This window comes from Bombus vancouverensis, chromosome 1, assembly GCF_051014615.1.
Source record: "Bombus vancouverensis nearcticus chromosome 1, iyBomVanc1_principal, whole genome shotgun sequence".
Classification (NCBI taxonomy): domain Eukaryota; kingdom Metazoa; phylum Arthropoda; class Insecta; order Hymenoptera; family Apidae; genus Bombus; species Bombus vancouverensis.
In genome coordinates, this window is record NC_134911.1 from 17,130,530 (window position 1) to 17,148,558 (window position 18,029).

Genomic DNA, 18,029 nt, shown 5'->3' on the forward strand with positions numbered 1-18,029 from the left:
CCACGTCATTTATCAATACACGTCAGTAGAAAGAGCAAACGAACCGCAAGGAATCGGTTCAGAACAACGAAGATTCATTGTAGCATTCAACACACTTTCCCAGAGAGGAGAATACGTACGTGGCGCTCGTCGAGAGGGAGGAACCGGTGTTATGGCAATTAATTCGAGCCCGATCGGTCCGCCTCTGATCCTTCTTCTTCGTTTCCACGTTTTTTTCTTCTTCTTTTTTTCTCCAACTCCTCCTCCTCGCCATAGCATGCGACCCGTGTACACGCGCGCTATTTCCGTGAACCAAATACGGCGCTCGCAGGCGAGTCAACGTCGAGGGCAACCTCGAGGACGAAGGTGGTTGTTGCGATCGAAGTGGAACGCGTAATAACGGAATGCACTGGGCTGATCCGCTTCGAGCTGTCTCGAGCTCGTCGTTCCATCGGTTCGCACCATCACATTGGCTGCGTTCCATTAAGGATTTGCTGCGTGGGTGTTTTTAATAGACACAAGACCGATTTCTTTTTAAAGGAAATTAACGAATATGCCTGTTTCTGATGATACCAAGACAAGAAATCTGTCAAAGTTCGTTGTATTTGGAAATATTTTCTTGGAAGCTTGCATTCATAACTCTACGATCTATGAACTTCTCATGTCTCGATCTTGCTTTCGTTCCACACGAGAAAATAATTTTAAATGCTTAAAGAAAATCTACAGATTCTTTGGAAAATCAAGAATGTTTCCTCGAAACTAAGAAACTTCTTAATGACAAATATGGTTCTATAAAAATTCTGTTTTCTCGATTTAAAGAGCACAGAAAGATTGAGCGGAGTAACCCCTTGCCTTACGATATTAAGTTTGACTTCTGTAATGAGGGTGTTTTATTTACAAAGAAGTCTTGGCTTGCAACAGATGATAACAAAGGCCGATACAAGCGTGGCGAAGGAACTAAAGAACATGAAATTCAAGCATCAAATTATTAAAAGAACAAGGGCCAATTCTGAAATTCGTCGTTTTCATTTTCGTCGAGACACACGTGAAAGCGGTGCACGCTCCTGGCGGACAATTAAACAATTGTCGGTATCGACCCACTTCTCGACGGGGCAAGGAATCCGCACGCGCTTCCTCGCGCCTCTCGAACAACGCGCGCCACTGTTCGCCACATGAAATAAAAGGCACCACTGCGAGATCCTTTCGATCAAGATCGAACGTCGACTTATATGGCGAGACGATTCGCCGTAAAAGCAACATCGTTGTCCAGGATTACACGCTCTTCTCTATACATTTCCACGCGATACATCGACCTCCAGGAGGTCGTACCAAGGAACGCTTGATGGATCCTGACTGTAGTTATGTTTCACGATGGCTTATCAAGATCGTTCGTTCAGTGATATACTTTGTACCAATGGTGAGTAAAAGTGATTGGTTTGTGAATAAAGTAATTGTTTGTTTATGATAAAAGAGAAGATCGTTGACATGCATAATGAGAACGGCAAAGAATCTTTTGTATCTAATCTCCGGTACTTTGTACGATGTTGTAAAGTTTAGATCAGCCGTTGATAGAATCGATAACAATCTTTGAATTCATAATACACTTGAACTTTGGAGAATACTTAGAATAAAAGATAGAACAGAATCTGTAATTTTAAAGGCAAAAAGTAACATATTGGTGTGCCTCGGTAGCGCAGTAGGCAGCGCGTAAGTCTCATAATCTTAAGGTCGTGAGTTCGATCCTCACCCGGGGCAATTTTTTTCTATATTTGTACGAAATAACATATATTGTCTGCGATGTAAAATGTAAAATAATGTATCTCATTTAAATATAAAGGCATCGTAAACTAATACGGTGGATGAGCACCTTGTCCAATATCCTTTGTCATGTCTCTCCCATTAAATAACGCTTCGGTTAACGAGCTACATCTCGTAACGAGATTTAGCAGGGATAAGATTTCGGTCATCGATGCCATTGACCTCCTTAACGACACTAAGCAACTGACCGCGTCGATGAAAGTTATAAGAAAGTGATGGGAAACTTTAGACAGTACAGCTCACGTGGGTAACTCATGATGTCATTAGAGGGTCAGGAACTTTCTCAAAATGTTCGATATTAACCTGCTCAAATCACGACCGTGTGAATCTTGCGGCAATAAACCCATCATCCGCTTCTTTTCGTTTCGTTTTACTTCCTTGTTGACCGAAAGATTTTTTTAGATCGGTGATCGTAAAAATAACTCCTCTTCTGACACATTTAACCGATAGATCATAAATCAACTAGTACATTTTCATTCAACACTTTGTTTCATTTTATTCGATGACTGGACTTGCATGACTGGCGACTTCTTTCAAACAATATTGTGATTTATCGCGTTCATATTCCGTTACGAATTCTAAATTTGCACAAAACTTAACTCATTCTTCCTCGCCAATGCAACGCCGGAAACCTGTCAATTCTATTTTAACGTATCGATCACTGTCAATGAAAAGTTATAATTTTTATGTAGAAAGTATAGCCATTATTCAACACATATTAGATGACAAGTAAAAAAGTTATTGTTTGCTATGGTTTGACAATGACGTTAAAACAAAATTCGCATCGACTAAAATTTCATTCGTGACAATTTATAAAGATGATACTATGCTAATCGATAAAACTGGAAAGTAAACACTTCATACTCTCATCCTTCTTTTAGTCGTCCACATTATAAAAATTTGTGATTTATTAATTTATAGTTGCGAGTGTAACAACATTGTAACACCAAAACTAATTCAGTCATAGCAGACCAAACGAAACACCGAATTAGTCGTGACAAATGCTCGAAGGTCCACCACGTGGATCTCGGTCACGCAGAGATTACGTCACAAACGAGTCAATACTACGCGCCATAGGTAAATTCCAGTTTCTAGATTCCCAGGATTCAGAAAAACACGTTTTACATCGTCTATATAGTTCCGTCACGTAGGATCACGTGTTTCCGCTTGAAACGGAACCATCACATGTGCGTACACGCGAATCGTGTCGAGCCACATGTTCGTCGACGTGCATGCGCTGTGTACGACAAACTGATTACACGTTTAATTAGCATAATACAATGAGCCATCGCAAATAACACGGTTCCGCCTGGTCATTAACCGCCGATTCATGGCCCGCGAGGGATTATTATAAACAATGAGAGGAGGAGTGCGCCGATCGTGATTAATTTTCCAATACGAACAGTAATTTACTTAATATATCTCGTTGCGTCATTTGTTTCGCGACATTTACCTCCTAAAGGGAAGGTTTATCTAGAGAAAATCAAATTCTGGAAATCTATTAATTTACTAAAAAATTTGATACTGTAGAACCTTGTTAAAAAATACTTCATATGTCAAGGAAATTATAACAAAAAAGGATTCGTTTAAAAATTTCTTCTTTTATAAAAGAGATCAAAACAATTCGTTTTTCTTTCACGTGCTCCTTTTAGATATCTATGTGATGATCTCGAAACATCGATCTTCTAATTCGCGATATGTCACGCGTTCGCACAACGTAGCTCCAGGCATTAAAGTCTTTTCCCCGAGGGAGCCATTCACGTCCAGTCGTAACCTTCCAATCCATCTCGTCTAAAACCCGACGAGGAATTACGAAACTCGATCCTCCTTCCGCGATCCATCGCTATAATCGAACGATTCCCACAGCGCCAGCCCAGTCGTCGGCCGTTTAACGACCCAGCGACGTTCCATTATCGATTATGCTCGGTTATGTGCAAACACTCCCTCGCGAATGACCATGATAACGCCGCGTGTCGAATAGGGACACGGCTAATCGCACTCGCGATTTCCATGCGTCTTATACACCACGATCATCAACCATGGAACAACCAGGAGACTGGAACATGACGTGTATTTGATGACTTTACATAAACGAGATCGAATCTTTGATTTGAAACTGTTGAAGATATGAGAAACTAGGTTAAGTCGAAAGAGTTTCTAAGAAGAAAGGACCTGTGGTGGAGGAAACAAGGTGCAAACGTCTTGATCAATTTGACGAGGATCGCTCGATGAGGATGTAGTAGCAGAAGTTGCTCCGATCAGTGAAATTGGATAACCATGTGATTTTTTTAGGTGAAAGTAGAGGTATAAAGAACCCTTTGTCTATTTGACTGGTCTGGATGGTAAGAATTTTTCGACGTCTATTTTATTTTCTATAGCTGACTGAACGGATGAGTGAATTGAGAAACACAGATTTTAGAGATTCGAAACTTTCACAGTCATTGAGTGTAATATCCCGAAGATATTATTAAGATATAATCTAACATTTAATATCTTTCGATGGCCTACGCAGTGATCAGAAAATTAGGAAAAGAAATCTTGATTTTGATCGTTTCTCCACTTTACAAAATTTTTTTAAGAGGAACATAGAAAACGATCTGAGGCGAAAGACCAAAAAAATCTCTAGTACTACGTAATCTTTAGTAGCCAAAAATCATTGGAGTTACATAATATCACTTACCTCATGCGCCTGATCCTCGATGCTCCTGAGAACCGCGAGATTCCGAATAGTGGCGCGTCGGGTCTCGAACGACGATTCCAGCCTGGTGGCTGCGTTTCCCACTTCCTCCACTAATCTCCGTGCGCGTTTCACCGACAATCTGAAAAGATAAAAGAGAGGCGTCGTGATCGCGACGCACCGTTAGGAATTCCCTAGTGGCTAGGTTATCGCTAACGAAACATCGAACGCTAACCCGCCGCAGCTCGTCTCTTCCATACGCGAGTGGGCGCTAACACGACACAAACGTTATCGTCATCGTTATAAAACGTACCCCATCACGGTTTCCCGTCCACGTAGAACGTGGCGCCGAGAAATATATTCGCTATCGCGACCTAACTCTGCGACCAAACTCTTCGAGCTTCGAAGAAACGACGACGGCGAGAATCATTGCATATGCACGTCGTTCAAAGAAACCGCGAAGAGGATCGTTTCTTCGACACGAGAAATTAATAGGCGAGTCGATAGCTATTTTATGAACGTGCGAAGGAGAGATCCACTGGACAATTAAAGCGGAACGAGCGGATGTAAAGACACGCGCGAGGGAAACGGGAACGAACGACAATAAGCTCGAGTAATGTATCGATCGGTGTCCTCGCGAGTGTCTTGCTTGCGGCGAGATTCGCGCGCTTTCTAACGCGAATCGTTGCTCTCTAACCTAACGTGCTCAAGGTGCAAAAGCGGTGCCGCGCGTTCCTCCAGCGAGGTGATCGCCTCCTCGGCATCTCTCGACGTTCTTCTCAATGTGGGGTCCGTCAGGAGCCGACCGAGAGGCGTCAACGTGCCAGATAGACTGCTGCATTCCTTCAACTCCGACATCTCGAGGGCCAGCCTGCGTCCTGCCGCCTGCCATTCCGTCATTAGTCCATCGTATTCCTGTAGGATAATATTAGGTTCGTGAGACGAGTGAAAAGTAGTGGCCATTATATTTGTTGGGTATATTTCTTTATGTCTTTCTTCGGCAAGAGTTGAGTGACGAAGAATGCAGAACAGATATTTTTAATTGGTAGTTTAGTTGATACCTTTGTTGTAATTATTCGTAGTAGATCCCAGGGTTGAATCTTATTTGAGTGAGATATTTGGAAAATTAGTATTCTAATAATATAATATTAGTTATTTTGAGATAATTATACGTTGGTCGGTATGAATGTTTCCTGAAGTAATTTCGTCCAGGTTTATAAATTCTTCATCGATTACAAATTCCTATCCCTTGAAATCATTCGTGCGCAAATGCGGTACGTGCTTTTATGCTGACTAGTATCCGGGGACACTTTATAACATTCTTCCACTGAAAGGTCGCGTGGTAGACTATAATATTATACAGAGTGGCGCAAAATAACTATTACCTTACGTGTAAATATATTTTGTGAATAACATCCAGATGCCGTCCACTGAGCGTTTCTAATTTTTCAAACGTTTATCCCAAGCTAAACGGTTCTAATAACCGTTAAGTTTGAAAGAGCCTAACGGACTTAGGATGATATATCGTTCAGAGTAATTAGAAGTATCAGTTAAAGAGAATAACGAAAAATTATAAATATGCCAAAGTCATTTGTTACATTTCTCGAGAACATTTTACGCTGATTTTAATTAAGTGAATTTTAATGGGCCTTTCGAAGATGGAAGTCTGCTATGATTAAGAAAATTGATTGCTGATCACTAAAGATCACTAAAAGATATCTAATGGATGTTTATATTTTGGAAATGATAGTAGAAGGATGGAAGAGATGAACGAAAAATAGTATGTAAGATTGTACAATCCTTATATGCTTTCTCGCCATAGTCATAAACCAGAAATTGCTATCCATTAACTCTGCAATACTACACCTATATCTGATCTCATTACTACTATAACGAGGGTCTGATTATCATAACCATTAAAATAAGTGAAAGTAGAGATTAAACGCCTGGAAGAATATAATTTTATTAACGTAACATCCATTTCAAACGAAAACAGCATCAAACCCGGCACTGAATAGTCCTAAAAAGAATAAATAACAGAGAGCCATCTCTTAGAAATAAGTAGAGAATTCAGTACTCATTATAGTACTTTAGAATTAGCTCAGACTGAACACGTGTTCTACTCTAGTTATCAATCACCACCATTTAATCTCTCTTCCACTAACGACATTATGATATGCTTGGGTTCGACGATTCCTCGCGAACGAGAAAGTTTGAAATTTTCAAGCGTACGCCAACGATGTTACACGAACGCCAGTTATTCGACCACGCACAACGAAGGTTCGTTCCCAACATACTTCGTGAAAGAGGCAAGCGAGCAGGAACGACAAGACGAGTCCTTACTTTCCGCCGAAGAATCCTGCAGCTATGTTTCTGCCTATCTCAACGATGATCACGAGCCGACCGTTATTTATGAACATTTTCCATCGGCGAAATTTTCTCCTTGTAACGTTTCCCGATCGATTATCTCCAGCAAGGTCGCGAATAACTGTTGTAAAGTCGCTTCACCTTCGATCGGCATCGCTTTATCGACCGACAGACCGATAGAATTCGCCCATTGTGCCATTTACGTTCGCACAATGGCCGGAATAATTGCTGCGAAGTCGTTGAGCCACGAAGGACGATGTACAGGCCATGAAGACGGAGAGAAAAGAAATTTTGTTTCGTTTTATACTGAACGAAGTTGGAGTTCTTTGAATAAGCTAGAGATTCTAATTGATAAATTTTGGCAGAATAGTACGATCGATCTGATAATTGCGTCACTTTGTAGTTCAAATAATTTGAAATATTATATATTTGAAATTCTGCAAAACAAAGTAACCTACAACAATTCATCGTTGTCGTGTATGATACGATACTAACGGAGGGTTAAATATTCAAATCTGATAATACCTTTAATCGTTCACTTTCGAGCAAACATTCAATTACCATACAACCTAACCCATTCGAAAGACACGAATCAGACTTAATCGATCGTAATTGCACAGTGCAAGGTGAAGATCGTATAAATCTCTGGATGCACAGTCTACAATCTCCCAATCTCCTCTGAAACCGCCACCTAACGAAACCGTATCACAGCCCGAAGACACCCATGCCACTCAATTACCCGAACGAATGCTTAATTCACGTCAAAACATTCGTTCTACTGGATCGGTGCGTGTATACAGACGCATGTCGCGGGCGAAAAAAATTGCGAGGGCCGTGACGAATTGCGATCACGATACCAGGCGCGACGAAGACGCGCCGCGCGTCTCCTTTTTTCCTTGGCTTTAACGGGACCCATTAAAACGCCATTAAGCGCGCGGCCGTGGGTTGAGAGCCACGGATAAATTGGTAACATCGGTCAGTGCCACCAGTCGCAGGATAAATTCTCCGACAATAATTGCGCCGCGACTCGAGAGAGCACCGGGCCCCGGCACAATTATTCCGCTCACGGTCGCCCGTTCATTTTTCATCGAACCTGCCGAATCACCGTCGTGACACTCAGTCAACCGGCCTGGGCGAAATTTCTGTCCCTCTGATTCTGTCTCTGTTTTTTTTTTCCACCGTCCTACCGTCAGAAGACATTGTCGAGGCGCGATCGTTTTCGGAAGCAATTTGTCGCAATTCGGATTCAGACGGATGAGCCTCCACTGAATTGCCTGTCACTGGTCGAATTGCTCGCTCGTTATAGGGTGCTTGGCTGGATTATAAGTTTGGCGTGTGCTGTGCAAAGTTTGGATGTCAGGATTCTTTTGGAAGAGATCAGGGAATTTTATTGGGATGACATAAGGTTTGATATAATACGGGCAGGAAAGGAAGGGAGTCGGTGAAGTGCGGGATCTACTAAGAAAAATCATCAGCGAGATTAGGCTGGTGGATGCGACTGTAGGAAGGGAGAGATTAGCGAATTCTTTCGAGAATGTGTTTTTTGATATACGAATGCAAGGGGGTTGTTACAGTATAATCGCCGCTAGAGAAATAGCTACATGGTAAATTATTGTATCATTAATGCTGCCCTTTATCTCCCCTAACATCTTTGAAGTGGTCATATATACATACAAGCGAGTCACTCACAGCGAAGAAACACTGCAGAACGAAACGAGAAACCCTCGAGAATTAAATGGAACGAAGCTTTGGTTACCTTATAAAACGCGATCCACTGAGCCTGGTCGTGGTTCTGCTCTCGCCTGGGAATGTGCTCTCTCAAAGCGCCCTCGTCCACGACGATCGTCTGAAAGCAAAATCGGAAACGCTTTTAACTCCTCGACAAGATAAATGACTCTTGTAACAGTGTCTCCGAAAATCGTACTCGAAAGGAAACCGTTTCCTTTCTTCTCGTTGAGAACCGTGCAATCGAGACGTCCAGACGAAACGCGTTACCAATAGAGGAATAACGTTTTCACCGTGGAATTGGGACTGAGCAAACAATGACCGCGTTTGAACACAAGTTATATTCAAGACAATTGCTTAATCCCTCCACTGCGAAGGACACGTGTGCGCGTTCAAGTATCCATGGAGATTGTTCGTTATATGGGAATGTTATTGTAATTAATTTATGTCGAAAGTGTTAATATTGTTTCTGTGGAATCTTCCAATAGGAATAAAAATCATTCACTCTTCAATTTTCAAACTCTTCGATTTAGTTTAAATAATATTGGTAGGATAATAGAATCAAGTGTGCTTACCTTAACGCGACTCAGAGGTAACTGGGAATCGGTTGACTCTTCAGCGACAAAGTTCTGCAGAAGCAATGCTTGAGAAACATTTACTCGTCCCTGAAAAATAACAATCATTCCCTTCAAACTTATCTCTCGTCCAATTTACTTCATCTCGTCATAGATAAAGACAAGAATAAAAATTACATAAAACTACGAGATTAATTGTTTTACCTGCAAAAGAGTGAGAACCTTGTCGAGAAATTCCAAGCACTCCGGGACGTATCCACGAACCAGAAGGGTGAATCCGTTCTTCGCGACATCGGAGCTGAAATCAGAAGAGAAACGAGATCAGCTCGATGACGAGGAACCGTTTCTGGCAGATGATGAAATAAATTGCACGGGATAAATTATCGAGACATTCCGTGCATACGCGTGAGTCACCGTGATACGGTAGTCCGACGCTTGACAAGATCTCCCACGTGAAGCGGCGTGTCGCCGCGATTTCTCCTCCGAGTCATGCTCAGAGAGTGAAACGAGTCATTCGTCGTGTCGACACGTTCGCGCGCCGATTATGTGCGCTCGAAGATACGACCCGATCCACCGACGGGCCGCTCGATCGTTTCACTCTGACCTTCGTGGCGGATAATCCAGTAATTTTCTTCCCTGCGTTTCTTCTCAAGTGTATCGCAGTTGTTAATACGTATAATGATCCCCTGATTGCAAACAAGTTTCTTTTCCAGATTTTTAATATGATAGTAGATTGTGTTAGTAAATTTCACTTTGTAATATCTTGTTTAGCTGATTTTGAAATTATAAATCATTCGATAATTATCACCTTCGTTTAATAGTATTTATGAATATACTTCAAAAAATGGAGCTTAAGTAGAAAATTGTTTTATCTATCAAATATAAAGTGTATTGCACTTTGAATATCTTGTATATTCTTGTATAAATAAAAATCCGCACTGTAGTAATTGTACATATCTATTTATGCCTGTCCTAAGTGCACTAAGTGTCCTGTGATTTATGAACAGTAAAATAAATAACAGTATGCATCATTGGCGCGAATAAAGGATTCGCACGAACATGTCAAATGTTAATCAAACAATTCGAAGAGTGAAACGCACCATGAATATATCGCGTGTTCCTTCGTGAAATCGAACTCGAACTTTTCTAGAGCACTTTTTGACATCTTCCCACGGAGAACCATCGTAGACCTACGAGACCCATAATTAACCCAGTCTGTTCCCTGGTATTTTTATTCCTGTCATGCACATGTGTACTTAGAGGGAACGTTTCACTCGAGGCACCGAGGGATCATATTAGAGTATCGAATGAAGGAAAAGCGTATCACGATCCTCTGCATTAAGCTGTGACACGTGGGTGGTTCGCGTAAGTATGCAGCGTTTCTCACGCGGCTCCAGTGGCAGTGGAACCCCCTCCGCGTCCCCCGACCCCTTTTCATACACATAGTAATCATGCATCCACTTCACAGTGGCGTATGCACTGCTTACAATGCCGTTCTTTGTACATTGCGATCGCTTTAATCCGTCTCCAGCCCCGTTTTGCCGTGCTAGCTTTCATGCCCCTCCACCTTTCCATTGACAAACAAAAATCGTGCAACCACCGACACTTTCGTTCTTCTTCTTGAGACTGCCAACCAAGGAATTAACCCGACCAGACGGTATTCAAACTTTTCCTTGCGTTCAATTCTTCGCACGGTTAATTAAATATAATTAAAGTTCTTCGAGTACAATGTTCAATATGTTGAGAGCGGAAGGGAAGGTTTTGTTACACGACCCAAATATATACTTTAGAATTCAATTCAAAAACGTTTGAAAGAATTTAATATTCAAAAAAGTATCGACGATCCTCGGGTAATATATTAAAGAACAGAATTCGACACTTACCATAATCTCAATAGAAATACTTTAACGTTCTGCTTTTTGTGACTATCCCTGTATAGCTTACAACGTTGAATATCTTCTAAATAATAGTAAGAAGATATCCCTCAGCAAAGACACTGTCCTCGAAGAATTCATCGAAGTGATGGTAAGCAGGAAGATTGGTTCGATACGTATCGGATAGCACAGGTTCGCGTCGTCCTCTTCCACTCGAATCCGTATTTATTGAATTTACGGGCTGTTCTCATGCACGGTAATGATACGTTCACAGCCTCACGGAATAGTTAGTCACGCGTTTCCCTGAACCGTCGATCGATTCGATAAGCCAAACCGATTTTTCCGTGACTACATTCGTGATCGCACGAAGGGACACAGAGTCTAATTGGATAGTATAAGTAACAGTGTCAAGGCATAGAGGACGATGGAATAGCATAGACGTGAGTGATTTAGGTTCGTTAAAAGGCACTTCCATTAAATGTAGAGAGAAAACTATAATTTACATCAAAATTTACGTCCCCTGCAAAAAGCTTGTACATGAAATATCACATTAGCTTGTCAATTCCTAACATGATCGACACTTGAGAGACAAATCGAGGAACCACCTGTTTGAATATTTACGATCCATAACTCCAGGCCACCGCAAACAAATGTCAACTGCCTAGGAAACCGTAACTAGCCTTTCGAAAGAAGAATTCCAAAACGAACCAGGAAACCATGGAAGTGCTGAGAATTCAACCTAACCCAAGACATTCCACGTTTAACCTCCGAAACAGAGACCGCAAACGTTGAAATAGCGTTTGCGCGTGCGTCACCACGATTTCCATAGAAAATTCTCTTATAGGCAGCGTGTGCAGTCGCTCTCAATTAACCTCCAGGATCGTTTGTCGAGTAAACGAATCGCCGTAACTGTGACACGTGGATTTACAATTCGATCGTAACTGTCGGCCACCGCTACGCCACTGCCCACTCTCTTAGAAGAAACGCATTAGCAGCATTGTAAGCCTGGATGTTACTGGTCAAATAGCGTGTTTGAAATCGCAATAGACCATCCTATGTGTACTTAAAACCGCAGCCGTTCGTGCGGACTGGGTTAAAGGAGTGGAGACCTCGATTTTCTCGAATTTTTCCAATTTTTAATCTTTTCATAAGAGTGCTCTCCTTCTGATTTTCTTCTTTTTCTAATCTTCTCCTTTTTATATCTTTATCGTCGATATAAAAGTAGGGTGCTCTGTAAAGAATGTACATCATCTTGGATTCGGCTTCCAGTGACGTACGCGATGCTCCAGTTTGTGGTTTGCTAGAATCGAGGGTACTGGAGTTTCGTAGAAAACCGATTAGCTCGATTAGAGTATCGTACTGAAACTGGTACTGGTTAGACAGTTATTTACGCGTTATTAACAGTGCAGATCTGCTGAGTTCAGTGCTGAGTGTTTAAATTAATATGCAAGAAAAAAACAATCAAAGGAAACGCGACACCTGGTAGGAGAGTGCATAGTTCTCAGGTCGTGACAACGATAAAAACTTTTACGTAATTGCGATATTGTCGTGGAATGTATGCAAATTAGTATCATCTTCGTAGAGAAATTTGCCAACGACGATGTCAGGACAATAGTCCATTAGCATCGAAAGATGTATGAATTATTCTTGGATATTTTTAGAATTGTTATCGAGGAGATAAGTAGCACGAACAACATTCGTTTATGTTAGTTTATTCTATCTGTGATTTCTTTCTCTTTTTTATGATGTATAAGAGAAAATTATAGAAAGTGAAAGTAAAATTCAATCAACGGTTGCTAACATGGTCAACTGATATTTCTACAAATGAAATGCGAAATACGAAACCATCGTGGGATTCATAAGTGGAGCATCAAGTTCAAAGAATTACGACCTATTAAACCTCGCATATCTGTCTATGGCTAAAATTTAAGGCCAATATACATACTTATTACGTTCTAATGTTGTATGCACGTCGTTTCAGATATTCGTTTCCTCAGTAAACGATACTGTGCGTTTCCATGTTAATTTCACTTCTACACTTACGTATAACGTGTAACTACACTTTTGCATGAATATTCCCGATTCAAAGGAATTCGAGTGCTTCGCGTTAAAAAAGATATAAAAAAATTGTATCGTTTTTGATAGTTGTCGAATGATATACGCAATAGAGTTTCGATAAGGCTACCGCGTTTGTGCAACCTGTCGTTCGACACCAACTCATTTAAAATTCCGATAAGAGGGCATTCATGTCCCATTGACACGACGATTGTCGGGCGAAACGCTCCGTCGAGCTCTTAATATGCCTGTAGCGACCAATCAACATACAAATCTCCGCATTGAAATCACAGACAGTTCGATAAGTAGAAGCAAAACTCCGTGTTCTGACCAATGTACTTCACCTATGCCAGTTGAGCATGCAATAACATCATGCTGCACACGCCAACTATGTATACATATTGTATGTTGAACAGTCGGCGAAGTATATAGACGTTCACTGTTTCTCAGAAATCACAAAATATGGGATTAATTCATGAACCAGTTCTACTCTTCTTTGTTCAAGCAATAGCAAAGTTTCTAAGTTCACGTCCAAGCACATAAATGGAAAAGATATACGATACACTGCTTCCTATTATTCTATAGCCTCGTACGATATTTCCCCTAGAAGCGATTTCCTTTATTACCTATCATTAACTTAATCAACTACGACCACTAAAGAGTCCAATTGGCATTTCCAGATGTACTTCCCAAATTCCTCTATCTCCAACGTCTCGACCCTAGCCCCCAAAAACTTCACTCTTGCCCTATCGATCTACACACACAAGTACAAATTCACTACGATCTGAAGTACCGTCACTTGAAGAAATCAGCGTTCCACCATCGGCATCCAGAGACCAGAAAGGATCCCCCTAATCTCGAAATCTTAAATAACGACAGGGGTGCTTAACAATCCGGCGAAACAGAGTCAAAGCAACCGAAGCGAAAAAAAGTAGAGAAAGAACACTCTAGAGAAGGATGTAATACATGGGAGGAAAACGAGCGAACGGTAGGAAAAGAGATGCTCGAATATCTGATACGATCTTGGAAGTGGGTCGACAAACTGCAGTTCTAGATCTTGGTCCCGCGGGGAAAAGCGAGATAGCAACGAGGGACGTTTCGCCGAACCCGTTACTCGTTACCATCGAACACGAGGGTGGTTGGGAGACGCGGGAGGGACGATCAGAGCCCGATGGTAGGAGCTTGGCTAAAAGGATTGATGCACGTCCATAACTCATGCAGAAATGCGGTCAGGTGCACAACTGGATCGGCCAACAGATCCCCCGCGATCCTATCGTCGTGCAATCTCCGGACTTCGTGACTCCCTCTCGAGCGATATGCGATATGCGACGAGGTGCCAGCTGCACGGATAGTTTTGAGTTTAAACCGCTATCGTGTCGGTGAGCCGACTAATTGTTAGGAGAGTTTGATGCGGATTATTAAGTAGCTGGGATATGAGGAAAATGGGATAAAAGGGATAAAAGGAATTTCATTTGTGATGGGATTTTAAAGATTTGATTAATTGTGCTAGGTATAGGTACTGATACGATGGATCGTTCATTAATTACGTTTCAAAATGTTTCGAAAATTTGATTTAAGTGGTGAGTTAGATGCACATGAACAAACTGCAGTTGCAAACGAAGATGTCTGACATATGATAAATAGTAGATGTAGACAGATGAAATAAACATAAATTGTAAACAAAGAGAATATGCAAATAAAGAAGTATAGGGAAAAGAAAGTGCGAATAAACAAAAGGATTGCGAACAAATAGACGATCGAAATCGCGAATGCATCGCAATCTCGCAAGGACACGTGGCGTATTTCAGAACTTTCGCCACTTCACCCTCGATCTCCACGAGATCGAGGCGTGTTCTTCGTGCAAGCACGATCCAATTTTTCCGGTTCTAGCCACGCGACAGGTTTCGCCCACAGAATCTAGGAAGCAGCTGATAGAAGTGAAAATCCTCGACCTTGGACCAATAAATCGCGACAACCGGTAATTAACAGAGGCGCTCTGCTATCGCTGCAACGTTGATACGGTAAATGATACCTCTCCTAGTTAGACTGTCCATTTGACACACAGCTTTCTTTCATTAACGAACAAGTTCCATTAATGCGTGACGATTTACGCCAGGTGGATTTTTCAGTGGAATAGAAAATGTGGGACAAGTTTTTTCCGTACTATGGTAACTGTTAGAGGAGTTGAACGTTTTTCATCGACGCTTGGATGATTTGTTTTTCTTACTGATTAATTGCTGAAAGCGTCCTCCTACCGGTATTAAGAATCTCAATCAATAAACAGCTGTATGAATATCTTGAATTCGACAGATTGAACTTTGTATTCGTCAACTAGAAGCCACTTATCATTCTCATATTTATTAAACATGTTTGTCAAAGGGATTTAACTAACTTTGTTGAAGAGTAAAGATGTTCCGATATATTGGACATATATCCATGGAAACAAAATTCCCAACAATTCATCAATCAAGTAATAAGTATGTCACTTTACATAAGAAACACGAAATCACATACATCAGAACTTATTATCTCGGATGTATATTAATTATCGCCGCGTTTCAATCGACCCCAAGAGAAAACTGTTCTCTCCACGTCATTGAATTTGATCAACCATTTCGTAAAATACTTTACAAATCATCTAGGCAAGTTAAACTTGAATAAAAAAGATATATATATATTCATGTGAAAATTCAGAGATTAGCTTCTCACGTATTTTTCATTCTTTTATCTTTTATTTAGGGTCTGCTTCGAACTTGTTTTCCGAGTGATCGATCATCCGCTGCATACGTAAGACAGACATCCAACAATTAACACGATATTCAAAGCAGACTTAATCTAAGTAAAAGGAAATAGAAAGTAAAAAATACGTGTGAAAATTCAGAGTTTCACACAAGATCCGTGTTTTGTCGTCGTACGATCAATAAATAATCTGCAGCCTGTATCCGCGAAGTAATCCGCCATCGATAGATTGGCCTACCGCTATGTCAACGTCGGTTTTGCGCTTTCCCACTGAGACTGCGCCGCGCGCCGCCACACTGCCAGAAAAAAGGTGACAAACGAGGAAAAACGCTAATGAATCCCGCGTAACCGGTACGTTGATTTATGGGGATCGTGTTCCGCTCAGGGGATCATTATGACACTGTTAGCTTTCGTCGGCGAATTCCAACGGCGCGGCGCCTGGTACTCGCGACTTTCCTCTTCGCTACTGCAGAATATAGACGACCGGCAATAATGGACACGCGTAAAGACCAGAAACTTTCGCAACCCCGACGACCTTCCGCGTACCCGTTTCAGGGATGCATCAGGTGAAAACGCACCATCGTGTTCGATTGTCTCCTATGATCGTGGGAAACGTTCGATCGTGGATCCTGAGCTGGTTGGTTTGTTCTGTTATACCTTCAGTATATGTAGAAATAAGTAGCTAGTAATGAGGTAATGATAATTGATGGCTGATTTTGTTGATTTCACTTTTATCCATCTACCTGAATTTGTGCCGTGGGACAAATAATTCAGATAAATGGAGTTCGTTGATTCTTCCTATTGCCTATTACCTTTCGTTTACGCAATAGGAATTCACGTTGAAGTCAATAGATTCGATTAACTGGAATTAATCGGGCATTCATTAAAATTTTGGTCGTTTTTTTTTTTTGCGTTAAAAGATTCTTGTAACTTTATGGAACATCAAGGAAGTTTCGTATCAAACTGTATACCAAAGTATTATATCAAAGTATTCTCGCACTATTTTTGCATTTATTTATTCTCACAACTCTCTCCCGAAGAATCTTTCAAAAATGCATGGGAAAATTGCCGGTTCGAACATTATTTATGCATATTGACGGAATATTTGCGCGATGACGCGTTCCAGACCTGATATTTGAAATTTCGCGTAAAGTCATTTCCATTCGCCATGAGAAAACGCCGTCACGAGGCATTAATTGCATGTATTTTACATTCACGACGCATGTTATTAAGCGTTTATTATGTCCAATCTCGCAGAACATCGCTGTTCAAAATTCTTTCGTAATGATTGTCTCGCGATTCGAACTCACCTCCGATTTTCCGCATAATTCCGACCGTGGATGCCACAGAATTCCTCTTGATGACACGCGAAACTAATTCTTCTATCTAATTCCTACCATTTATTCTCACATGCTTTCTCAACTTTATTGGAAACACTGCTTTCTTGAAGAAGACGTAAATATTACCTTTTTAGCCCTTCGATCTTGTAGATATTCGCTATTCACCTTGTGCAACGTCCAATGTTTTTTAAGCTCTCAAATTGATCTTAATAGAATCTTAACAAGGCCGAAAGATTTCAGCAAAACACAGCTCTGACGAGGCCATTCACCTCGAATTTCCCATTTCCGCGCGCATGAAACGGCTGAGTAGATATCGAAAGATAGAAGGACGTTTCTCAAGAGGAGAGCCCCGGGGCGGAATATCGTTTCTTCTCTCTGCTGCTCGTCCGGTTGCACGGGGCATCATAAAGCCGCACGATTGACGATACCGCAATAGGCTGCCGTGGCTATCGTACGTGATATGTTTTACGAGCTGGGTAGCATGCGAACGCGGCCAAACGAGCGACCGATTCGAGAGGAAGAGGACCTTGCTTCGCGAATCCTACTCGGCCACATCCTTTACGATCGCCTTTCGATTCCTCCGACCCGCTGACAATCGACCAGAAGGCTTAGAGCTCGTCCCGATCGAAACGGTTCTTAATCGCGATCGACCGGCTAGAAAAAAACGCGTCCAGGGCGTTTACGGTCGCGGCACGGCTCGCTGTCGGGGTATCGTGCTCGTTTGCCGGCTTGGTACTAAATAATTCATCGGCCTGCTGCCGCTTTTGGAACGAAGCTTATGGGGTGGAAACTGTTTTGTTGCTCGTTTAGATGTTCATCGGGCGAAAGGATCGAATTGCGTTTGTAAAGCTTGTGACCCGCGATTTTCAGCGAAGTTCGA

General features: G+C 41.6%; 1 protein-coding gene and 1 non-coding gene across 5 annotated transcripts in view; one reads left to right on the forward strand and one right to left on the reverse strand.

The window, feature by feature from the left end:
• LOC117153763 (uncharacterized) overlaps window positions 1-18,029 on the reverse strand; it is a 302,729-nt gene that overhangs the window by 80,938 nt on the left and 203,762 nt on the right. For all 4 annotated transcript variants that reach the window (XM_033328133.2, XM_076621483.1, XM_033328130.2 and 1 more), the window contains exons 8-12: window positions 9,346-9,439; window positions 9,142-9,231; window positions 8,598-8,687; window positions 5,172-5,389; window positions 4,478-4,616 (exon numbers count right to left, since the gene is read on the reverse strand). In XM_033328133.2, coding sequence (XP_033184024.2) covers window positions 4,478-4,616; window positions 5,172-5,389; window positions 8,598-8,687; window positions 9,142-9,231; window positions 9,346-9,439 — 631 coding nt within the window. The remainder of the gene's footprint in view (window positions 1-4,477; window positions 4,617-5,171; window positions 5,390-8,597; window positions 8,688-9,141; window positions 9,232-9,345; window positions 9,440-18,029) is intronic.
• Window positions 1,662-1,734, forward strand: TRNAM-CAU (transfer RNA methionine (anticodon CAU)). The gene has a single exon. It is a non-coding gene; the product is annotated as a tRNA-Met (tRNA).